The sequence below is a fragment of the Phoenix dactylifera genome, chromosome 2 (assembly GCF_051530095.1).
Source record: "Phoenix dactylifera cultivar Ajwa chromosome 2, Ajwa_hap1_PhDact_Kaust_v1.1, whole genome shotgun sequence".
In the NCBI taxonomy this organism is placed as follows: Eukaryota; Viridiplantae; Streptophyta; class Magnoliopsida; order Arecales; family Arecaceae; genus Phoenix; species Phoenix dactylifera.
In genome coordinates this window covers 51,947,346-51,964,892 of record NC_143191.1, presented here as the reverse complement: position 1 = coordinate 51,964,892, position 17,547 = coordinate 51,947,346, and the positions used below count along the sequence as shown (strand labels likewise).

Below are 17,547 nucleotides of genomic sequence, written 5' to 3'. Positions count from 1 at the left end.
CTATTTAGATAATTGGGCTGAAAATCCTATTAGATTTGTAGGCTAGGCCAGTGCAACCAACAAGATCATAGGATAACAGGTTGGGCCAGGTCAATATTCATAAATATCTAGGAATAATTTTGGAGTGGGTCGGTCCAATTTCCATAGAGAGTAAAAAAAGAACTAGCGCCACTTTAAAGCTATTTCTAGGTATTTATAAATATAAACCTATTCCAACTTATAATCCTATGATTTTGCGGGTTATACTAGCCCAATCTACAAATCCAATAGAATTTTTAGCCCAATCATCTAAACAGACTATGGAGATCGCTGGTTGCTCCTTGGATAAGGATCGTTTGATGGAAGATTCGTGGCATTTCTATTGTTCAGCACTTAATTCAATTTTCAGCAAGAAAATAAAATTGCTGACAATGTTTCAGAAGTATATTATTTGTCGCACTAGCTTGGCTATTTTGTCTTCTAGGAATCAGAGCGTTCCAAAAATCTTCTATTTAGATGGCATCTCAGATATGGGTGCAACCAACAAAATCAGAAAAAAAATAGATAGCACAAAGGATAAGGCACAAATACGTAGTTCTTCTAAATGAAACTTCTAAAATGATGAGCTGTGAAGAAGATAACCCGACCAACAGCACCATTTACCTCTCTGTAGACATATGTGGCCCGGTGGGAGCCACATATACAAATATCGTGGAGCAGCAGCCTTCCGCCCGCAGCGCATCTCTGACCTCAAACCTACTCGATCACTATAGCCGAGTCTCTCTCGAAAATAATACGGTCCGCCCATCTCCTACCATTATTCAGTAGATCAACCGAGCTTCACAATAGTCATCCAACTCCCATCTTCTCTTTATAGACATTTTCTACTCCCAGGTTTCTTTTGAGCAATTGGCCGGCTGATCCGACCCTAGTTATCATTTATAGTTCAGTTAAGACGAATTCGTTCCATCAAGCGCATCTGGTGTAGTGGTATCATAGTACCCTCCCACGGTACTGACCGGGGTTCGATTCCCCGGATGCGCAAGCTTTTTTTTTTTTTTGATTTCTTTAGTCTCACATGTTCTCTTTCCTTCGATGCTTCGCCCTCTCTGTTTCTCCCTCCCATAGACATCACTCCGAGACACCCTTAACCTTCTCTCCCCTGAGATGTCCTCCATCCCTCCTCTTAGAACCACCTCCAAAACCCTCACCCCCAGAGCCCAAAGAATCCTCCACTCCCTCAACACCTGCACCTCCCCCTCCCAACTCCTCCAAATCCAAGCTCAAATCCTCCTCCACAACCTCCACCCCAACACCACCATCGCCGCCTCCTTCATCGACACCTGCCGCTCCCTCGGCCACCTCCCCCCCGCCTTCGCCCTCTTCTCCTCCCTCCGCCGCCCCCACGTCTTCGTCTGCAACACCCTCATCCGCGCGGCCCTCCTCCTCCCCTCCTCCTCCTCCTCCTCCTCCCCTCCCCCCCTCCTCATCTACTCCCACATGCTCCACTCCTCCGTCCCCCCCAACAACTACACCTTCCCCTTGCTCCTCAAGTCCCTCTCCGATCTCCGACAAGGCCGGATGCTCCATTCCCAGGCCCTAAGGACCGGCCTTTCCGCCGACGTCTACGTCCAAAACTCCCTGCTGAATTTCTACTCATCGTGCGTCGACATGGCGACGTGCGAGCAGCTGTTCGACGAAATGCCTGTGAAGGAAGTCATCGCCTGGACTACGATGATCGCGGGGTACAGGAATTGCGGCAGGCCTGACGAGGCCTTGATCGCCTTCGAGCGGATGCAGTTTGCTGGCGTGCAGCCGAACCGTGTCACCATGGTCAATGCTCTCACCGCGTGCGCCTCCCACGGCGCGCTTGAGATGGGCGTGTGGATTCATGACTACGTGAGGAGGAGCGGGTGGGAACTGGACGTGATCTTGGGGACTTCTTTGGTCGACATGTATGGCAAGTGTGGGAGGGTGGATGCTGGTGTGAGCGTTTTCTCGAGCATGGTGGAGAGGAATGTGTACACCTGGAATTCGCTTATAGGAGGGCTTGCATTGGCTGAGACTGGGGAGGAGGCATTGAGATGGTTCTTTAGGATGGAACAGGAGGGAGTGAAACCCGACGCAGTTACTCTAATAGGAGTCTTGTGTGCTTGCAGCCATGCGGGGTTGGTGGAGATGGGCCGGCGAATCTTTGATTGGGTGGTGAGTGGAAGATACGGGTTTTCTCCCGGAGTAAAGCACTATGGATGCATGGTTGATCTTTTGGGACGTGCGGGCTTTCTCGATGCAGCAGTTGAATTCATAGAGAGGATGCCTTTCAAGCCTAATATGGTTATATGGGGGTCGCTGCTGAGAGGTTGTAGAGCTCATGGGGACTTGAGGTTGAGCGAGCTTGCAGTGAAGAAGCTTGTGGAGTTGGAGCCTACGAATGTTGCGCACTATGTCTTGCTGTCTAATTTGTACGCTGAGATGGGGAGGTGGAGGGATGCTGAGGAGGTGAGGAGGTTGATGAAGGAGACGGGTCTGAGGAAGGATGCTGGTTGGAGCTTTACGGAAGGCGGGGACCTTGTCGAAGAGTGTGTCGGATAGTTTGCTTGCTCGAGTTATGGTCATGGTTGATTAAAAAGGGCTAACTGCAAGATGAGTTCTTTGTGAGCAGCCAGAAGTTTTGGCAAATTTGATCTTGGTTTTATCCACATCTCACATGGAATTTACTGACATAGTCACATCCATAAATCACTGAAAGGTGCTTTATATGACTAAGATTAAGAGCCTTTAAAGTAGAATTTGTATAGGCTAACCAAAGTAAATCTTTTTTGCAGCATATGTAAAATGTTTTACCTTATTCTTGTATGCAATTTGGCCAAAGAACACTGTCAGTGTTGCCACTTATTATTATGTATAGGGAACAAAGTTGTGCCATAAATCTTGTGTTTGGTAAAGTCTCCTTTCCCTGTTCAAATAAAAAGGCCATCCTTTGCTGTTTCAATGGGACAAGCAAGGAACAAAACCTTCCCGTTTCTCTTTTCAAACTGTTGTATGAATCCTTAAAAATGCTAACAAAAATTTTGTTTGCTGCTTTACAGCTGTTTTTGTTGTCTATACTTCAAAGGGTGGAATCCCCTACTCTACTCTAGTCCCTCTCCATTTCCTCTCATTGTAATCCAGGGGTTTGGTTCACATCCTCTTTTCACTTGCAGGCCTCTCTTCATTGGTTCTGCTCAGCTCACAGGACCTGAAGAAATGCAACGGGCTACTGATCATCTCAGAGAAACTGGGGCCCTTGAGCAAGAAGACGAAAGGGTGTCGAGATCTTAAGAGAGGCATGATGAGATCTTTTTTGAGATAAAATCACACTATCTAAGCCACAAAGAAATGGAAGAAGCATTGGCTGGTGCTCGCCAGGACACGGATGAAGCCCTTGCATTCTTGATTAGCCTACGTCGCACGCAGTTGAAGATTCTTAGTTTTTACCCTTATGGTGTTTGTGATGTGTTTACAACAATAGATAAGTTTGATTGATGCTTTGAAAGTAGGAGGTGACTTTATATTGATGGTGATTTTGTTTTATCTCTTTCCCCCTTTTTTCCTTTCACATTTTACTCACAAATCATTCAATTACCATAATTATAAGAAACATTCCTTGTTCCAATTTTTTGGGGTTTACATTGTAAACACCTCCAATGATTGCATATAGACAATCTTGTAAGCATCATATTTTATCAGAAGATGAAGCTTCCAAACCTCTAAATAATGATTCTGTGTGAACGCCGCAGTCCTCAGGATCATTGAGAGAATACCTGTTCGTGCTGCAGTTGTAGATCATTGTTGATCCATCAAAGAGGGAGAAAAGGTAAGAATGAATTCAACTCAATATTTTTCAGACATTGTAGCATACTGTTGGAGAGCAGAAGCATAATATATGTCTATCTCAAAAATAAAATGGTCAGATTGATCAGTATTTCTATTACAATGATATTACAAACATGAGCATGTCCAATGAAAATGAAACCACATCCCAATAATGCAAAGCTGACTTTTTGACTGAGAACTTCACATTATGTATTAAATTTGGAAATAAGTGTGTGTTAATAAATCAAATAACATGCATGTGTAGAGTGTGAATTGGTGTTGGGGATCATGCTGATGTGAACAGAATGAGTTTATCAATCAGGAATTTACAGAATGAACTTTTCTGCATTCATGGTAGTTGTATAAATAACTTTGAAGTTCGAACCCTTGATAACAATTTCTCTCAATTATTACTATATAGCTGTTAGTGAGGGACCTCTTGGTGTGAATGGCTACGGAAGATAGCATACCAAATGAATTTACCAAAGGTTCAATCCTATGGTAACTTGTTTACATGGACCATGCTTTCACATTTCCCAAATGAAACATATATAGATCAAAATTTACATGAGATCGGCAACTTAAATAGAGCACTGAGCATGGTTAATGTATATCATTGTTGACATTTTTTTAGGTTCAGGAGACTAAGGCTTGCAGCCAGGAATGACAGTATAATCCTCGCATGCACACACCTGAGCAAATGACAGGATGAGCCAACAACAGAAGTCCTCATTCGTCTCATCTCCATGCCACTGAACCTTTTTCACCTAGATTTCACCATTGCATCAATCACCTTCTTGACCACAGGTCTCTCGACAACCAGTCTCCCACCATTCCTTCAGATGTGGGCACGATCTGAAGAGCAATGGTGTCATGAAGAAGTGAGTTAAGATCAGCAAGATTGAAGAAGTCTCCAGCCAAGTATTTGGACTTAGCAGCCGGGCCTCGTATATGTCAAGGACCTTCTCTGCTCCACCACACTGTCGTCGTTGATCTGCTGAAGAGGGAGCCCTCCATGCATGGGGATAACAATCAACTGGAGAACAATAGTAGGATGGCTGGGTTGTATTGATGAGGCTCAACTTCCATCCATTGATCCACCATTGCTGACTCCTGCAAAGCACCCTCCCTCAGGAGGTCAGGATCAGAGGACTTGTACTTGCGTGCCACATATGTTGCAATTGCTCTTGATTCTGGTAGATTCAGATTTTTAACTGGTTACAATGATATACTGATTGTGATTATGATTATGATGATGATGATGACGACGAAAATGATACCAGATTTTATGCAAGATAGAAAGGCGCATGCCAACTCTAGCCATAAGGCCCTGTAGTCCCTCAGTAGCCTAATCCAATTTTGATGCAGCATAAAAAATAGCACAGTTGCACAAGAGCACAAGCAGTGCAGGTGAGTTGGATGACCATGTTGCTATTTAATTTAGGTGTTGCTAATTTTCTAGTTAAGCATATGATAGATGCACTTCTAATTTCACTTTGTTTTCATTTTTAGCTTTATCTAGAAGATGAAAACTAATTAACCTTTGCAAAGCAAGTGCATGGGATGAGACTTACGGATCACCATCTCAACTCACAATCAGGCTTTCGCATTGTATCTATATTCTTAAAATTTCTTTGTTATAATATTTTGAGTATTTCTTATATTGGAACTCTGTTGGGAGATTAGTATGATTTCAGATCGTAACTATTGTTTCTCTATTAAAAAATAGAGCCCGTGTATCGTGAGGCCCACAGATTAGGTAGCCTCGTATGTAGCTAACCATTCTGGAGAGATCCTGTGGCTAGAAAAGAGGAGATTATCTAGTGCACTCCAGGACTTGTTATCTTTTGACTTTTTTTGATGTATTCAAATCCAACATGTACGATGCATCAGCTTCAGCAAAAAAAAAAAAAAAATAAATAAAGCTAGAGATAACATAAAAAAATCAAATGATTTAACTAAGCAAGAGAGTATGATGTAGACCTTTTACCTAACCATTAGGATATTATAATAGACTTTGGGACTAGGTAAGATGTCCACATCAAATATGACATCTATTCATGGGATAAAATGAATATCTTATACTAAGCTCTCGATGAAAATAGGAGATGGCGTGACATGCCCTGGTCGATCAGAAGTTTCAATACACCCATCGCATTCGTCATTAGATCACATTCAGTGGTAGTGCATTAACAGAAGCAAAAAAAATACTAGAGTTATTTTACCAATTACTGTTCGCTTGATATAAAAAATATTATTTTTTCGGATCATACAATTTATTAGAAAAAAATTAATTCAAAAAATTTAAATTTACAAATAATATTTATTACAATAATAATATAGAAAAACTAATAGTAGTTATTTGCATAATAGCAGGTTGTTATAATTCTAAATAACATGTTAAAAGATAGTTATGAACAACAATCTTATATATAATAACATAATGGAGGGGCTCAAAAACGTTACAAATGGCCATTAAAATATTATTAATGGCTCCCGCTCTAATTAAGATTAGAGATGGGCATCGGGCCTACCGGGCCACAGACCAAACGGACCGTGCCTGGCCCGGCTTGTTACTAAACGGGTCGTGCCTGGCATGGCCCGCTTAACCTAAAGGCTAAGCCCGGCACGGCCCTAGGCCTGTGGGGTGGCGGGCCATGCCGGGCCCGGCACGGGCTGTGCCAGACACGAGACGGGCCGTGCCTGGCACGGCCTGGTAGGTGCCGGCGTTGGGCCACATCCCCTTGCCGATCATCTCGAGCAGGTACTTCTGGGCCTCGGGGAGCTTGTCGTCCCTTGTGAGGCCCTTGATGAGGATGGTGTAGGTGTAGGCGTTGGGGGAGACGCCGGAGACGAGCATGCGGTCGAAGGTGCGGAGGGTGTCCTTGGAGTGGCCGCCGGCGTTGGCATAGGCCTCGATGACGGCGGTGTGGGCGACGACGTCGGGCATCGAGCCCTTGTCCTTGATGACGGAGAAGAGCTCGAGGGCCTCGTGGGTGAGGCCGTCCTTGGACAGGGCGTCAAACATCTTGACAGCGTGGTTGGTGAGGCCCTCGGTGCACATCTTGTGGAAGATCTCCGGGAGGTTGGACGGGTCGCTGGGCTCCTCGATCACCGGCTTCTTGCTGAAGGGATCATAGGGTGGGGGAAGATTGCGGCTTTTGTTGTCGACCGTCGTCGTCTTCTTCTTCGACTTGGCGGTGGCGGTGCCGTCCTCGCCGTCATTCTTGTCGTCAGACCAGTCGAAGGAGGTGGTGGGGTTGGTCAAGCTGGAACCGGAGGAGGAAGAGGCGGCGAAGCCACGGGCGGAGAGGGAGAGGGAGAGAGGAGGTTTGGGCCTGGGGTTAGAGCAAGGGATTGGGAGGTTGCGGTGGAGGTAGTGGGGTTTTAGGAAGAGGAGAGGTTGCGGTTCAGGCTCTTATGGGCCGTTCCGGGCTGGCTCGCGGGCCGTGCCGTGCTTGGCCCACGAATCGTACCAGCCCAGGCCCTTATGGGCCGTACCGGGCTCGGCCCGCGGGCCAGAAATCCTTAACCCAGCTCGACCCCCTTTTACGAGCCGTGCCTAGCACGGCCCGTTACTGTAGCTAGTGGGCCATGCCGGGCACGGCTCGCTTCGTGCCGGGCCATGGGCGGCCCGGCCCAATGCCCACCTCTAATTAATATAACTCACTTTGAAGTAATGATAAAAAGATGCTAAATAAGAGTGTTTCGGATTTTTAGCTTTTGGTTGAGAAAAGATTACGCAAAAGCTTAAGCTCTTTCACGAAAGAAGAGCAGAGCAAAAACGGAGTAGTAGAGATTTCTAAAGTTATTTTTCGGTGTCTTCTTTTATTATATATATATATATACATATATATTATAAAATACACACAAGGAGAAAAGAAAGTCGCGATAAACTGGGATGGGGAGAGCTCACCAAAGAGCATGACATCATCGTCCTTCAACACGGGGCTAACAGTATCATCTTTGAAGAAGACTCAGCCACAGTAATCGAGTGAATACAGGATAAGAGGTAGAGGAGAGATGGACACTTGCTGCTGTGCAATATTCGTTGGCTGGCGAGTGAGTGTAGTGCCTTCTAGGCCGTGTATATATATTGTGAGACAAGCAGAGCAGCAAACTGAATTGCCTCTTTTGCTATCCAATACTCTGGAGATGTCCCCGAAACATGTCATGTAATTGTTTCTCTACTCCTGTGCCATCTTTTATCTCTTGACTCTATTGACTGTACTTATGCTAGATCTGTGTGAGTAGCCAGTATACCATAAAAAAAAATAGCTGCAAACATTGACCGAAGGTAAAGTTAAGGAACAAAACGGTGTTTATTATTATACCTATGGATGCTGCAAACATTGATCGAAGGTAAAGCTAAGGAACAAGACGGTGTTTATTATTATACCTGTGGATGGTGGAGATAGGGGAAATGGGGCCAAAGTTGGCAGGTATAAATGGTGGTCCGAGTCGATGTATAACCAGTTAACATGGACATAAATATGGAATCAAATTTGCAAAGATTGGCACCTTAATTCTGAGCCGGGCGGCCAGCTTCTGCTCCATGACATTTGGAAGCTTGCAGGGTCTGTCGGTTCTTTTGGGCTATCCATGTTTATCGGAAAACGAACAGTGCAGCAAACTGGATGGCCTCCTATATGACGTATCACGCTAGTGCGTTCCTTTGGGTGAACCAAGCAGATGTTTCTCATTTTCTTCGCCAGCTTTTTTTTTTTTTTCTGATTTTGTTGGCTACTCTCACATGCGTGTAGCCTGAGGTGCTGATGCACAAAAAAAAAAAATAAATAAAACAAAATAATAGGGTTATGAGGAAGGACTGATTTAGTTTCATATCCAACATATTATTTGAGAAACAGCAAAGCTATTCAGTACTCGCAACAAGAACTGAGAAGCAAGAGCAGAAACTTCACACATGAACACTCATGGGGGCGCAAAAGATACTAAAACAAGAACAGAAACTAAAACAAGAACAGAATCGTATTCCTTCCATCTCCATGACCATTAAACTTCTTCACCCGGCCATGGGCATTCCAGCGGTCGTCTTCCTGACGGCAGGCCTTGATGACAAGTCCTCCCACCACGCCTTAACATGCGGGCGGGATTCGAAGAGCGATGCGTGAGGGGTGGCCATGAAGTACTGAGAGTAAGGCATGTGGTTGAGGTCAGCGAGACTGAAGAAGTCTCCGGCCAGGAACTTCGTCTTTGAGAGTCGATCCTCGTACAGGTCGAGCAGCTTCCCTAGCTTCTCCACATTCGCATCGATGAGCTTCCGATCAGGGACGCCTCCATAGATGGGGCTGATGAGGCACTCGTAGACGATTGAAGAGATGATTGGGTTGTATTGCTGGGACTCCACTTCCAACCACAGATCCACCATTGCCGACTCCTGTAGGTTGCCTTCCCTCAAAAGGTCAGGACCAGAGGACTTGTGCTTGCGCGCCACGTACCTTGCAATTGCTCGCGATTCTGGTAATGATTACGGGGATATAATGATAAGAACAATGATCTTGAGAGTGTCAGAAAGGCCATTGCCAACTCTAGCCACAAGGATCTAGGGGAGATATTTTAAATTTATAATAACAATAAAAAGAAAAACTTGAATCAAGAAAAGAAAAGGAGTGCTCATGGTTGTTGATAGAACTAATTATTTTGGTTAAAAGTTTTTTGTATTATGAAGGTGTACAAGATAATTAACAAGGAAACTTGTCTATAAAATTTAGTAGCAAATGGTACGTTAATAATACTCTCTGATCCAGGAGGATTTTTAGACTTAATATTGACTATTTTGATCACTATAAGTATCTAGGAGGATCGTTAGACTCAATATGGATTATCTTTGCTAGTCGCAGTATTTAAAAGGATCACCAAACTCGATGTGGAATATTTTGACCGCTATGAATATTTAGGAGAATCTGGATATGGTTCAGGAGCGAGATCTGCTACATCGAAAAACCGAGTCATATGCCAAACTTCCGAAGTCCATAACTTGGTCATTTGATGATCGATTAAGAGATTTTTTTCATTAAAAAAATAGATAGCCTTTTGAGATCTACAACTAGAAGGTTAAATTAGGAAGGAATTCTCTTATTTAAACCCCAAAACGGGCTGGTCAAACCAAATATTATTCTTTCGAATAAAACTTTTACTGAATGTAGCTCTTTATCCAAAAAGAATCAGACGAAATAACATAAGACAAAGTTGATAAATAAGTCGAGATTTATCTTCTCAAAAATTTTGGTTTTTTCAAAATATTTTGAAGTTTTAGATTTTCTAAAATATTTCTATTGGTTATATTTATTTTAAGATACCTAGTCCTATTTAAACTAGAAAAAGAGTCCAACTCAAATTTTAAAGGGGAACTTCGCTAATATTATAGATAGGAGATATGTACCTCTATTTAAAAGGTAGAGGTGATCGATGAAGAAAATGAAATTTAAGTCCTACTTTTGCAAGTTTCCTATTTTTTTCTAGTTATTTTTGAGGGATTCAAATATATAGGTTGAAAATATTCTTCTTTCTTTGCGATTGGATCACCGTTCTTACAAAGTTTTACCATAACCATGCCATCTTAAGTGGTATGATATATTTTACAGAATTCTTATACGATTAAACTTTAAACCTTAGGAAACAAAAAAAAAGAAGAAAATCATTAAAATGATCTCGCCGCATGAGATGAAACAAGACTGCTGATGTAGTTATCTTTCATGGTGTTTCTTTTGTTAAATCGAACAAAATTAATATTCGTATGTATATATGACGAAGAAAGCTCACCGAAGAGCATGAGATCGCCGTCCTCGAACGCCGGCACCTGACCGAAGGGCTGCAAAGATTGACCGGCGGTAAGATCAAGGAGCAGATCACCATACCATGATCAAATTAAAAACTAGAAGAAGAGGAAGCGGAAGGGGAAGCGAGCAAGAGGGATCCAAAGAGTAAGTACGTTTCGGGCGAGGTGAGCGGGATGCTTATGTTCGCCAGCAGCGAAGTCGATCGGCACCACCTCGTAGTCGGCCCCCATCTCCTCCAGCACCGCGATCACACGTGCCGCGGACGTGAAAGTCGGCGGCCCATATACCTTCACCCCCATCACCCCCTCTCTCTCTCTCTCTCGTTCTGAACACATGGCGAGAATGGAAGGGGTGGTGTTGTTTGTTGCGGGGACGGTCTTTGGCCGGAGCCTCACACAACAGAATAGCCCACATTAAGCTAGCAGAAAAAGAGGACTGCGTTCCTCCCGAAGTATTGTCCGCTTTGGGCGCTCCGGCCCGCGCGTCCAGCGCAGACGGGGGGAGACCACTGCCCTTTGGGTGCTCCGGCCCGCGTGTCCAGCGCAGACGGGGGAGACCACTGTCCTCACGGTTTTACCCTTCAAAAGGTGCCTCGAGAGAAAAGAATTTTCATCCTCCATTTAAGGCACAGAACCTTTCCGCTACTAGCCAATGTGGGACTAAATTCAAGGCCCCCTCCCCCCCTGCAACACTGGATGGCGAGAATGGAAGGGATGGTGTTGTTTAAATAGGAGGCGTGGGGTTGGTTGTCGCTGGTTCGCTTTCCCGCACTGTTCCTCCAGGAGCTTCCGCCATCCCCTTATTTCTATGAGTCTTATTCTTTCATCGGGTCAAACTTCGTTGTTTCCTAAAGACTTTGCAATCACCTTTGTCTCTCTAAAATAGATCGGATCGGATCGGATCGGATCACAGGTCAACCCGACGTATTTACAATCTTATTTACCAACCCTCTATCTCCATGATCGACTGATATGATAGCTACCGAGTATTGTACAACACTTTGCAGTGATCTCAACGCGCACAATAAACCACCATATTTCGCATGCAGCAGTGTTTAGAGTCTAGATAGTTCTTATTCTTCATCCGTTAATCTTTCTTTTCCAAGTAATCCTTTTCATGTCAGTGATCGATGCACCAAAAATGTCGAGATAATGGAGACATAATAAAATAATAACTTAATCAGACACAGCAAATTAAAAAGATCCAATCTTATAACTATGATCATTCATGTATCATGCAAAGGTCTACATGACATGGAATACACTATCCAACGTTCTCCCTGAGATGTGTGTAATTATACATAATCATACAATGCAAGAACAATCATGGCTATAGGACTTGATCTCTCTAGCTCAAGTCAGAACTTAAGAGGTTCCCCTCACAAATACACAGATGGCAGATATCCAGCTCCATCATATATCTGGCCTTAATGGAAACGCCAATAATGAGTAATTGAACTGGAGCACCTAATTTTTAACAAGAACTTTAGACAATAGTAATGCGTTCACTACTCGTGTCTAGCATTGTACTGCAAGGGAAGTTTAGATTTAGATGTGTTGATCTTCAAAAATTCTCGCTACCGTCACACTATCGTTTCGGAAGGTAAATTTAGATAGGATGTAGCCAAATCTAAGGTAGAAAAGAACTACTTTATAGGTATTTCTATGGTAGAGTCCTGTTGGTGATCTAAGTACGAGATAAAATAAAAATAAAATAAAAAATAATTAAGATAAAACTGGATTGCTTGATGTGTCGAAGTTTTTATAAAGTATAACTCTACTTATTTATACTAAGAAACAGACTGTAAGTAACTAACCACTCCTAGTAACATTTTTATTGCTGGTGGTTTTGGTAACTGAAACCAACTGTTCTCTCACTATTCTTGCCAGTCGAAACGGCTAGATCTGGTACGAGCCTAATCTCATCGTTAGTCTTCATTCGGCCTGCCTCCTTTGGTCGTCTCTCTCTAATCCGCTTATAGTACGGTCTTTTGTACTCCGAGGTACTCTTTAAATTGGTTCAGTCAACTCACCTCAAGGATTTCTTTTACCAGCCAATTGGACAACCATACTGCCTTTAGATCTTAGCTTAAGGCTGGAGGTTCCTGTTTGGTCCTGCTTTAGAGCTATCATGTGTGTATAGTGATCCATAATATCACGTTGCAGTGTATATGCTATTTTTATCACATATATTTACTCTATATTTTATTCACTAAAAAAATTAGGATAGAGGGTAAATGCGTATAAATATTTGATTATACGCTTTGAATTGCGTGTGGCATTTTGACCTGGTTATGTGACATTACTATATATATTTTTAACAACTTATAACAATATTAGAGCTTGTTTTATGTGACATGAAGAAGATAGACATAATTAGCAATTTTTTAATAGTAGGTATAATATATTAAGGCTTCATTACCTCCCTTATCATAACAAGAAAATAATAATACTTTAAAGCTATGGAAAAGAGGATATATAGAGTGCGGTAGAGTTGTTTGGCATAATGACAAAGAAAGCCACAGTTGAAGATTAGAGATGGAGGCGAATATGCTATTAAAATTCTATCCTCCACGATACGTAATCATCACATCACCTTGGCAATAGACACCATCACCTGCCTCCCAGTATTTGGTTGGTCCACTGGGCCATCCCCATGTGCTAAGTTATTCATAAACACCAAGAGTCGTACCCCAAAAACAATATAAAACATTAACAAACAGGAGTTATACGTTTGGCATGTTGCATAAAAAGTCTACTTCCACGACGTGGCCCCGGCGCTGCACACCTCTTCCTTTTCTCCGTGTTGTGACACCAAAGCAAAGTACACGAACCCTCTGTGTACTGTAATCGAGCGCTTCTTTAATCATGGCCGTCAGAGAACCAAAGGCTGGTGGTCCAGCTGCTATTCGCTTCTCATTTTCGAGCATTGGTTTTATTCAAAAATATTGAGAATAAAGTGGATCTCCTGTAAATATCTGTGAGAGAGAGAGAGAGAGAGAGAGAGAGAGAGAGAGGATCTCATTTTATATATATATATCCTTTTAAAAATTTAAATTCAGATAAGCATTTTTTTTAAATTTATATTAATTTTTGTACCTCTATAATACACTATTTTTACATAAATATTGCTAATCTAATGATTCTTCTAACACTAACATCATTAATAAAAACTATATTTATTTAATTAAAAATAAAATAAAATTTGCCAATCATATTTTATTTTTTATTGCGTTCGTCTTATAAATGTTGTTTTTACACATCTGCTTATTAAAAATATTTTAATTATTTTAATTTGAAATCGTTAATTTTTTAGCATATAATATGAATATATATATATATATATGTAAAAATAAAAATAATAAAAATAAAATAACAAAATAAATATTTTATGAATATATATATATATATATATTAATTTTAATAAAAAATCATACAAAATTCAATATTTAGAAAAATATTTATACCCAAAAATTTAAAAAAAATCTAAAATTTAATATGTAGGACAATACAAATACCACCTTCATCTGATGTTGCACCTCTTCATGCCTGGCTCTTTCAGCAAAGCCCTTGGATTGATGTCATTTCAATAAAATGAGATGACCTTTCTATGTATCTACCAAGGATTCGAGCTAGGTATGCGCAACACATGTAAGGGGAAGTATGAATGCTGTAATCATGTGAAATAATTAAGACTTTGGTTGCCACCTTTTTCCAGAAGCTTTCCGATTCAAACTCCCAAGATCTCATTCCCACAATGTTTTCTTACATAATAGTAAAAGAAAAAGAAAAGGATACATTTGCACATATTTGTCAACAGGATGATCAAAATGCATAGAAACTCAAAGTGGATGCAAGAAAAGATAGATAACAACATATTTTATTTTCCAACATGCCATCCTAAGCACAAAAAAGTGCTTCAGGAGACTTGGACTCACAACATGGCACGCACCAAAACACAGACAACTTAGACCAACAACTAAAGGAGAGACAATTTATTCATTTCCTCTGATCTCCATGGCCACCAACTGATCCTTTCATGCAGATGCAGGCATGGCAGCGGTCACCTTCTTGCACGCCGGCCTCGACGAAACGCCCTCCCACCATGCCTTGACATGCGGGCGCGAATTGACGACGGATGCATGAGGGGTGGCCATGAAGTAATGGAGCAAAGGTACGTGACTGAGATCGGCAAGGCTGAAGAAGTCTCCAGCCAAGTACTTGGTCTTTGAGAGCCTGGCCTCATACACGTCGAGCACCTTGCAGAGCTTCTCCAAGTTGGTGTCGATGACCGCCTGATCCGGGACGTTTCCGAACCTAGGGAAGATGAAGATTTGGTAGAAGATGGGACCAATGGCTGGGTTGAATTGCTGGGATTCCACTTCCAACCACAAATCCACCATGGCTGACTCCTCCAAGCTACCCTCCTTCAAAAGGTCACCACCAGAGGACTTGTATTTGCGAAGAATGTATCTTGCAATTGCTCGAGATTCTGATCATTTCATAGTTTTAAGGGATCGGGACAATCAAAAAAGATAGTAGCAGACCATGATGTTGAAAATTATACCTAGAAGCAAAGATTTCTTGGCCCACCTTAGCTAAGGTCCTGCAATTTTTGACTACTTTGGTCGGCCACGATATTTCCTGGCTATTGTATCCTTTAATTATATCTTTTGACAAAGCATTTCATTTCAGAGTCTGCTTGGATATTCTTATTCTTATAGGATTGGACTGAAAATCCAATAGGATTCATGGATTAGACCATCGATTTAAGCATAAACCTATATCAACCAAACATAAAGGCTAGAATCTAGACTGAATTTGGACAGACTTTTAGAAAATATAAGTTATATGGGTCCTTTAATTATATCTTTTGACAAAGCATTTCATTTCAGAGTTTGCTTGGATATTCTTATAGGATTGGACTAAAAATCCAATAGGACTCATGGATTAGACCATCGATTTAAGCAAAAACCTATATCAACCAGACATAAAGGCTAGAATCTAGACTGAGTTTGGACAGACTTTTAGAAAATATAAGTTATATGGGTCCTTTAATTATATCTTTTGACAAGGCGTTTCATTTCAAAGTTTTCTTGGACATTCTTATAGGATTGGACTGAAATCCAATAGAATTCATGGACTAGACCATCGATTTAAGCATAAACGTATATCAACCAAACATAAAGGCTAGAATCTAGACTGAGTTTGGATAGACTTTTAGAAAATATAAGTTATATGGGTCCTTTAATTATATCTTTTGACAAAGCATTTCATTTCAGAGTTTGCATGGATATTATTACAGGATTGGACTGAAAATCCAATAGGATTCATGAATCAGACCATCCATTTAAGCATAACCCTATATCAACCAGACACAAAAGCTAGAATCTAGGCTGAGTTTGGATTTACATGGGTCCATAGACCCGATTCTCACAGGATTTTTATCCCAAATCATGTAAAAATATTCAAACTGACCCTCAATGTCACAACTATCCATTGGGAGAGAATGGGGCAAATATCTAGAGGATAGCAGATGTGTGAAGCTGGAAGTAGGTTGAATTAAACCTAACCTAAATCCAACTCAAAATGGGCTTAGAGTGGGAGATTAAGACTGGAATCCGATGCATCCCCTTGATAGGTATGGTTTACCGGATCATCTTTTGGGGTTTGCTTCAAAGTCCAGGTTTGAAATGTTGGACCAAAATTTATTTAACTTATTGGTTCCTCAATCATTATCCAATTCTGATCCCAATTTGTCCTCTATTTGCCACGTAATTGGAGTTCAATTCATGCTCAATCCATGATTCTAAACCATAGTTATCTAAATTGGGTAACTTGAGATAGGATAAAATAATCTACTTTCGTAGATTTATACAATTTAAAACCAAAATTGTTCTTTGTTGTCCAATAACTTTGTGGGAAGGAAGATGGAAGAAATTAACATAAATTATTTTAATAAATTCCAAATGAACTTCCTACCTTGCTTATACTTTCACTTTGTGAACTTTTTCTTTTCAAATCAATTAGCAATTCACTTGATTTTCAACAAATTAGGCATCCACGACCTCAAAAGTATGTCAAATTGAAAGCCAATCATCTCAAAATTAACCTCCACTATAAACAAAAAGGTCTAAAAATAAGAAGTATGAAGGGAGCTCACCGTAGAGAATCAGAGCACCGTCCTCAAAGGCAGGCACCTGGCCGAAGGGCTGCATAGAAGAACCGAGGGGGTAGGAATAAGAAGGCGATCACCATCAGAGAAAAAGAAGGAAAAGGAGAACAAAGGGCTAATGAAGGAGGGTTATTAGGAGGAATCTCAGAATTAAGGTTTAAGGAAGAGGATACATACGTTGCGGGCGAGGTGAGCGGGCTGCTTATGTTCGCCAGTGGAGAAGTCGATGGGCACCAGCTCGTACTCGGCCCCCATCTCCTCCAAGCACAGGAGCACACGTGCCGTGCACGTGGACATGGTTGCGCCATAGACCTTCACCCCCATCTTCTCCCTCTCTCTCTCTCTCCCCCTCCTGCACTGGAAATGAGTCCGAGCACCGACTGGTGAAGCGGGGAATGGGGATTTATAGAGAGGGAAAGGGTTAATTGGTCGGTGCCCCCGTACTCCTTCCGGAAGCTTCACTTGGACCGTCACTTTTTTCTTTTTCAATTTTTGTTACATAGATACCCTCCTCAATATCAAATTTTGTATGTATATCCCTCTATTTACCTATAAGCTCTTGTAGGACACTTATTTTCTCATTCTATTTTTTATCCTTATTATTATTATTATTATAATATATATATATATATGTATGTATATATATATATATATGTATGTATGTATATGTATATGTATGTATGTATGTATGTATATGTATGTATATGTATATGTATGTATGTATATGTATGTATATGTA

General features: G+C 41.5%; 3 protein-coding genes, 1 non-coding gene and 1 pseudogene across 10 annotated transcripts; 2 read left to right on the top strand and 3 right to left on the bottom strand.

Moving 5' to 3' along the window:
- The first annotated feature begins 952 nt into the window (after positions 1–952).
- On the top strand, positions 953–1,023 carry TRNAG-CCC (transfer RNA glycine (anticodon CCC)). The gene has a single exon. It is a non-coding gene; the product is annotated as a tRNA-Gly (tRNA).
- LOC103718634 (pentatricopeptide repeat-containing protein At5g56310 pseudogene) lies at positions 957–5,962 on the top strand (annotated as a pseudogene). 6 transcript variants are annotated; one of them, XR_015975807.2, is made up of 3 exons: positions 957–3,538; positions 3,759–3,835; positions 4,475–5,962. The product of XR_015975807.2 is annotated as a pentatricopeptide repeat-containing protein At5g56310 pseudogene, transcript variant X4 (transcript). The 6 variants fall into 6 exon arrangements; XR_016399551.1 differs by having other exon boundaries at positions 4,469–5,962; XR_015975808.2 differs by having other exon boundaries at positions 957–2,728; positions 3,183–5,962.
- A 489-nt stretch (positions 5,963–6,451) lies between these two features.
- Positions 6,452–7,252, bottom strand: LOC120110115 (uncharacterized; the record flags this gene model as incomplete). The annotated part of the gene is made up of 1 exon (XM_039124053.3): positions 6,452–7,252. A coding segment is annotated over one exon (801 nt), but the record flags the coding sequence as incomplete, so codon positions are not given.
- Positions 7,253–8,652: 1,400 nt separating this feature from the next.
- LOC103718625 (putative glutathione S-transferase GSTF1) lies at positions 8,653–11,308 on the bottom strand. The gene is made up of 3 exons (XM_008807538.5): positions 10,787–11,308; positions 10,618–10,666; positions 8,653–9,312 (listed from the first exon to the last, which is right to left on the bottom strand). The coding sequence occupies exons 1-3, from the start codon at positions 10,967–10,969 to the stop codon at positions 8,858–8,860; spliced, it is 687 nt and encodes a 228-aa protein (XP_008805760.4). The 5' UTR covers positions 10,970–11,308; the 3' UTR covers positions 8,653–8,857.
- Positions 11,309–14,355: 3,047 nt separating this feature from the next.
- LOC103718626 (putative glutathione S-transferase GSTF1) lies at positions 14,356–17,240 on the bottom strand. The gene is made up of 3 exons (XM_008807539.5): positions 16,986–17,240; positions 16,797–16,845; positions 14,356–15,125 (listed from the first exon to the last, which is right to left on the bottom strand). Exons 1-3 carry the CDS (start codon positions 17,130–17,132, stop codon positions 14,671–14,673), a joined length of 651 nt encoding a protein of 216 aa, XP_008805761.2. The 5' UTR covers positions 17,133–17,240; the 3' UTR covers positions 14,356–14,670.
- Positions 17,241–17,547: the final 307 nt, after the last annotated feature.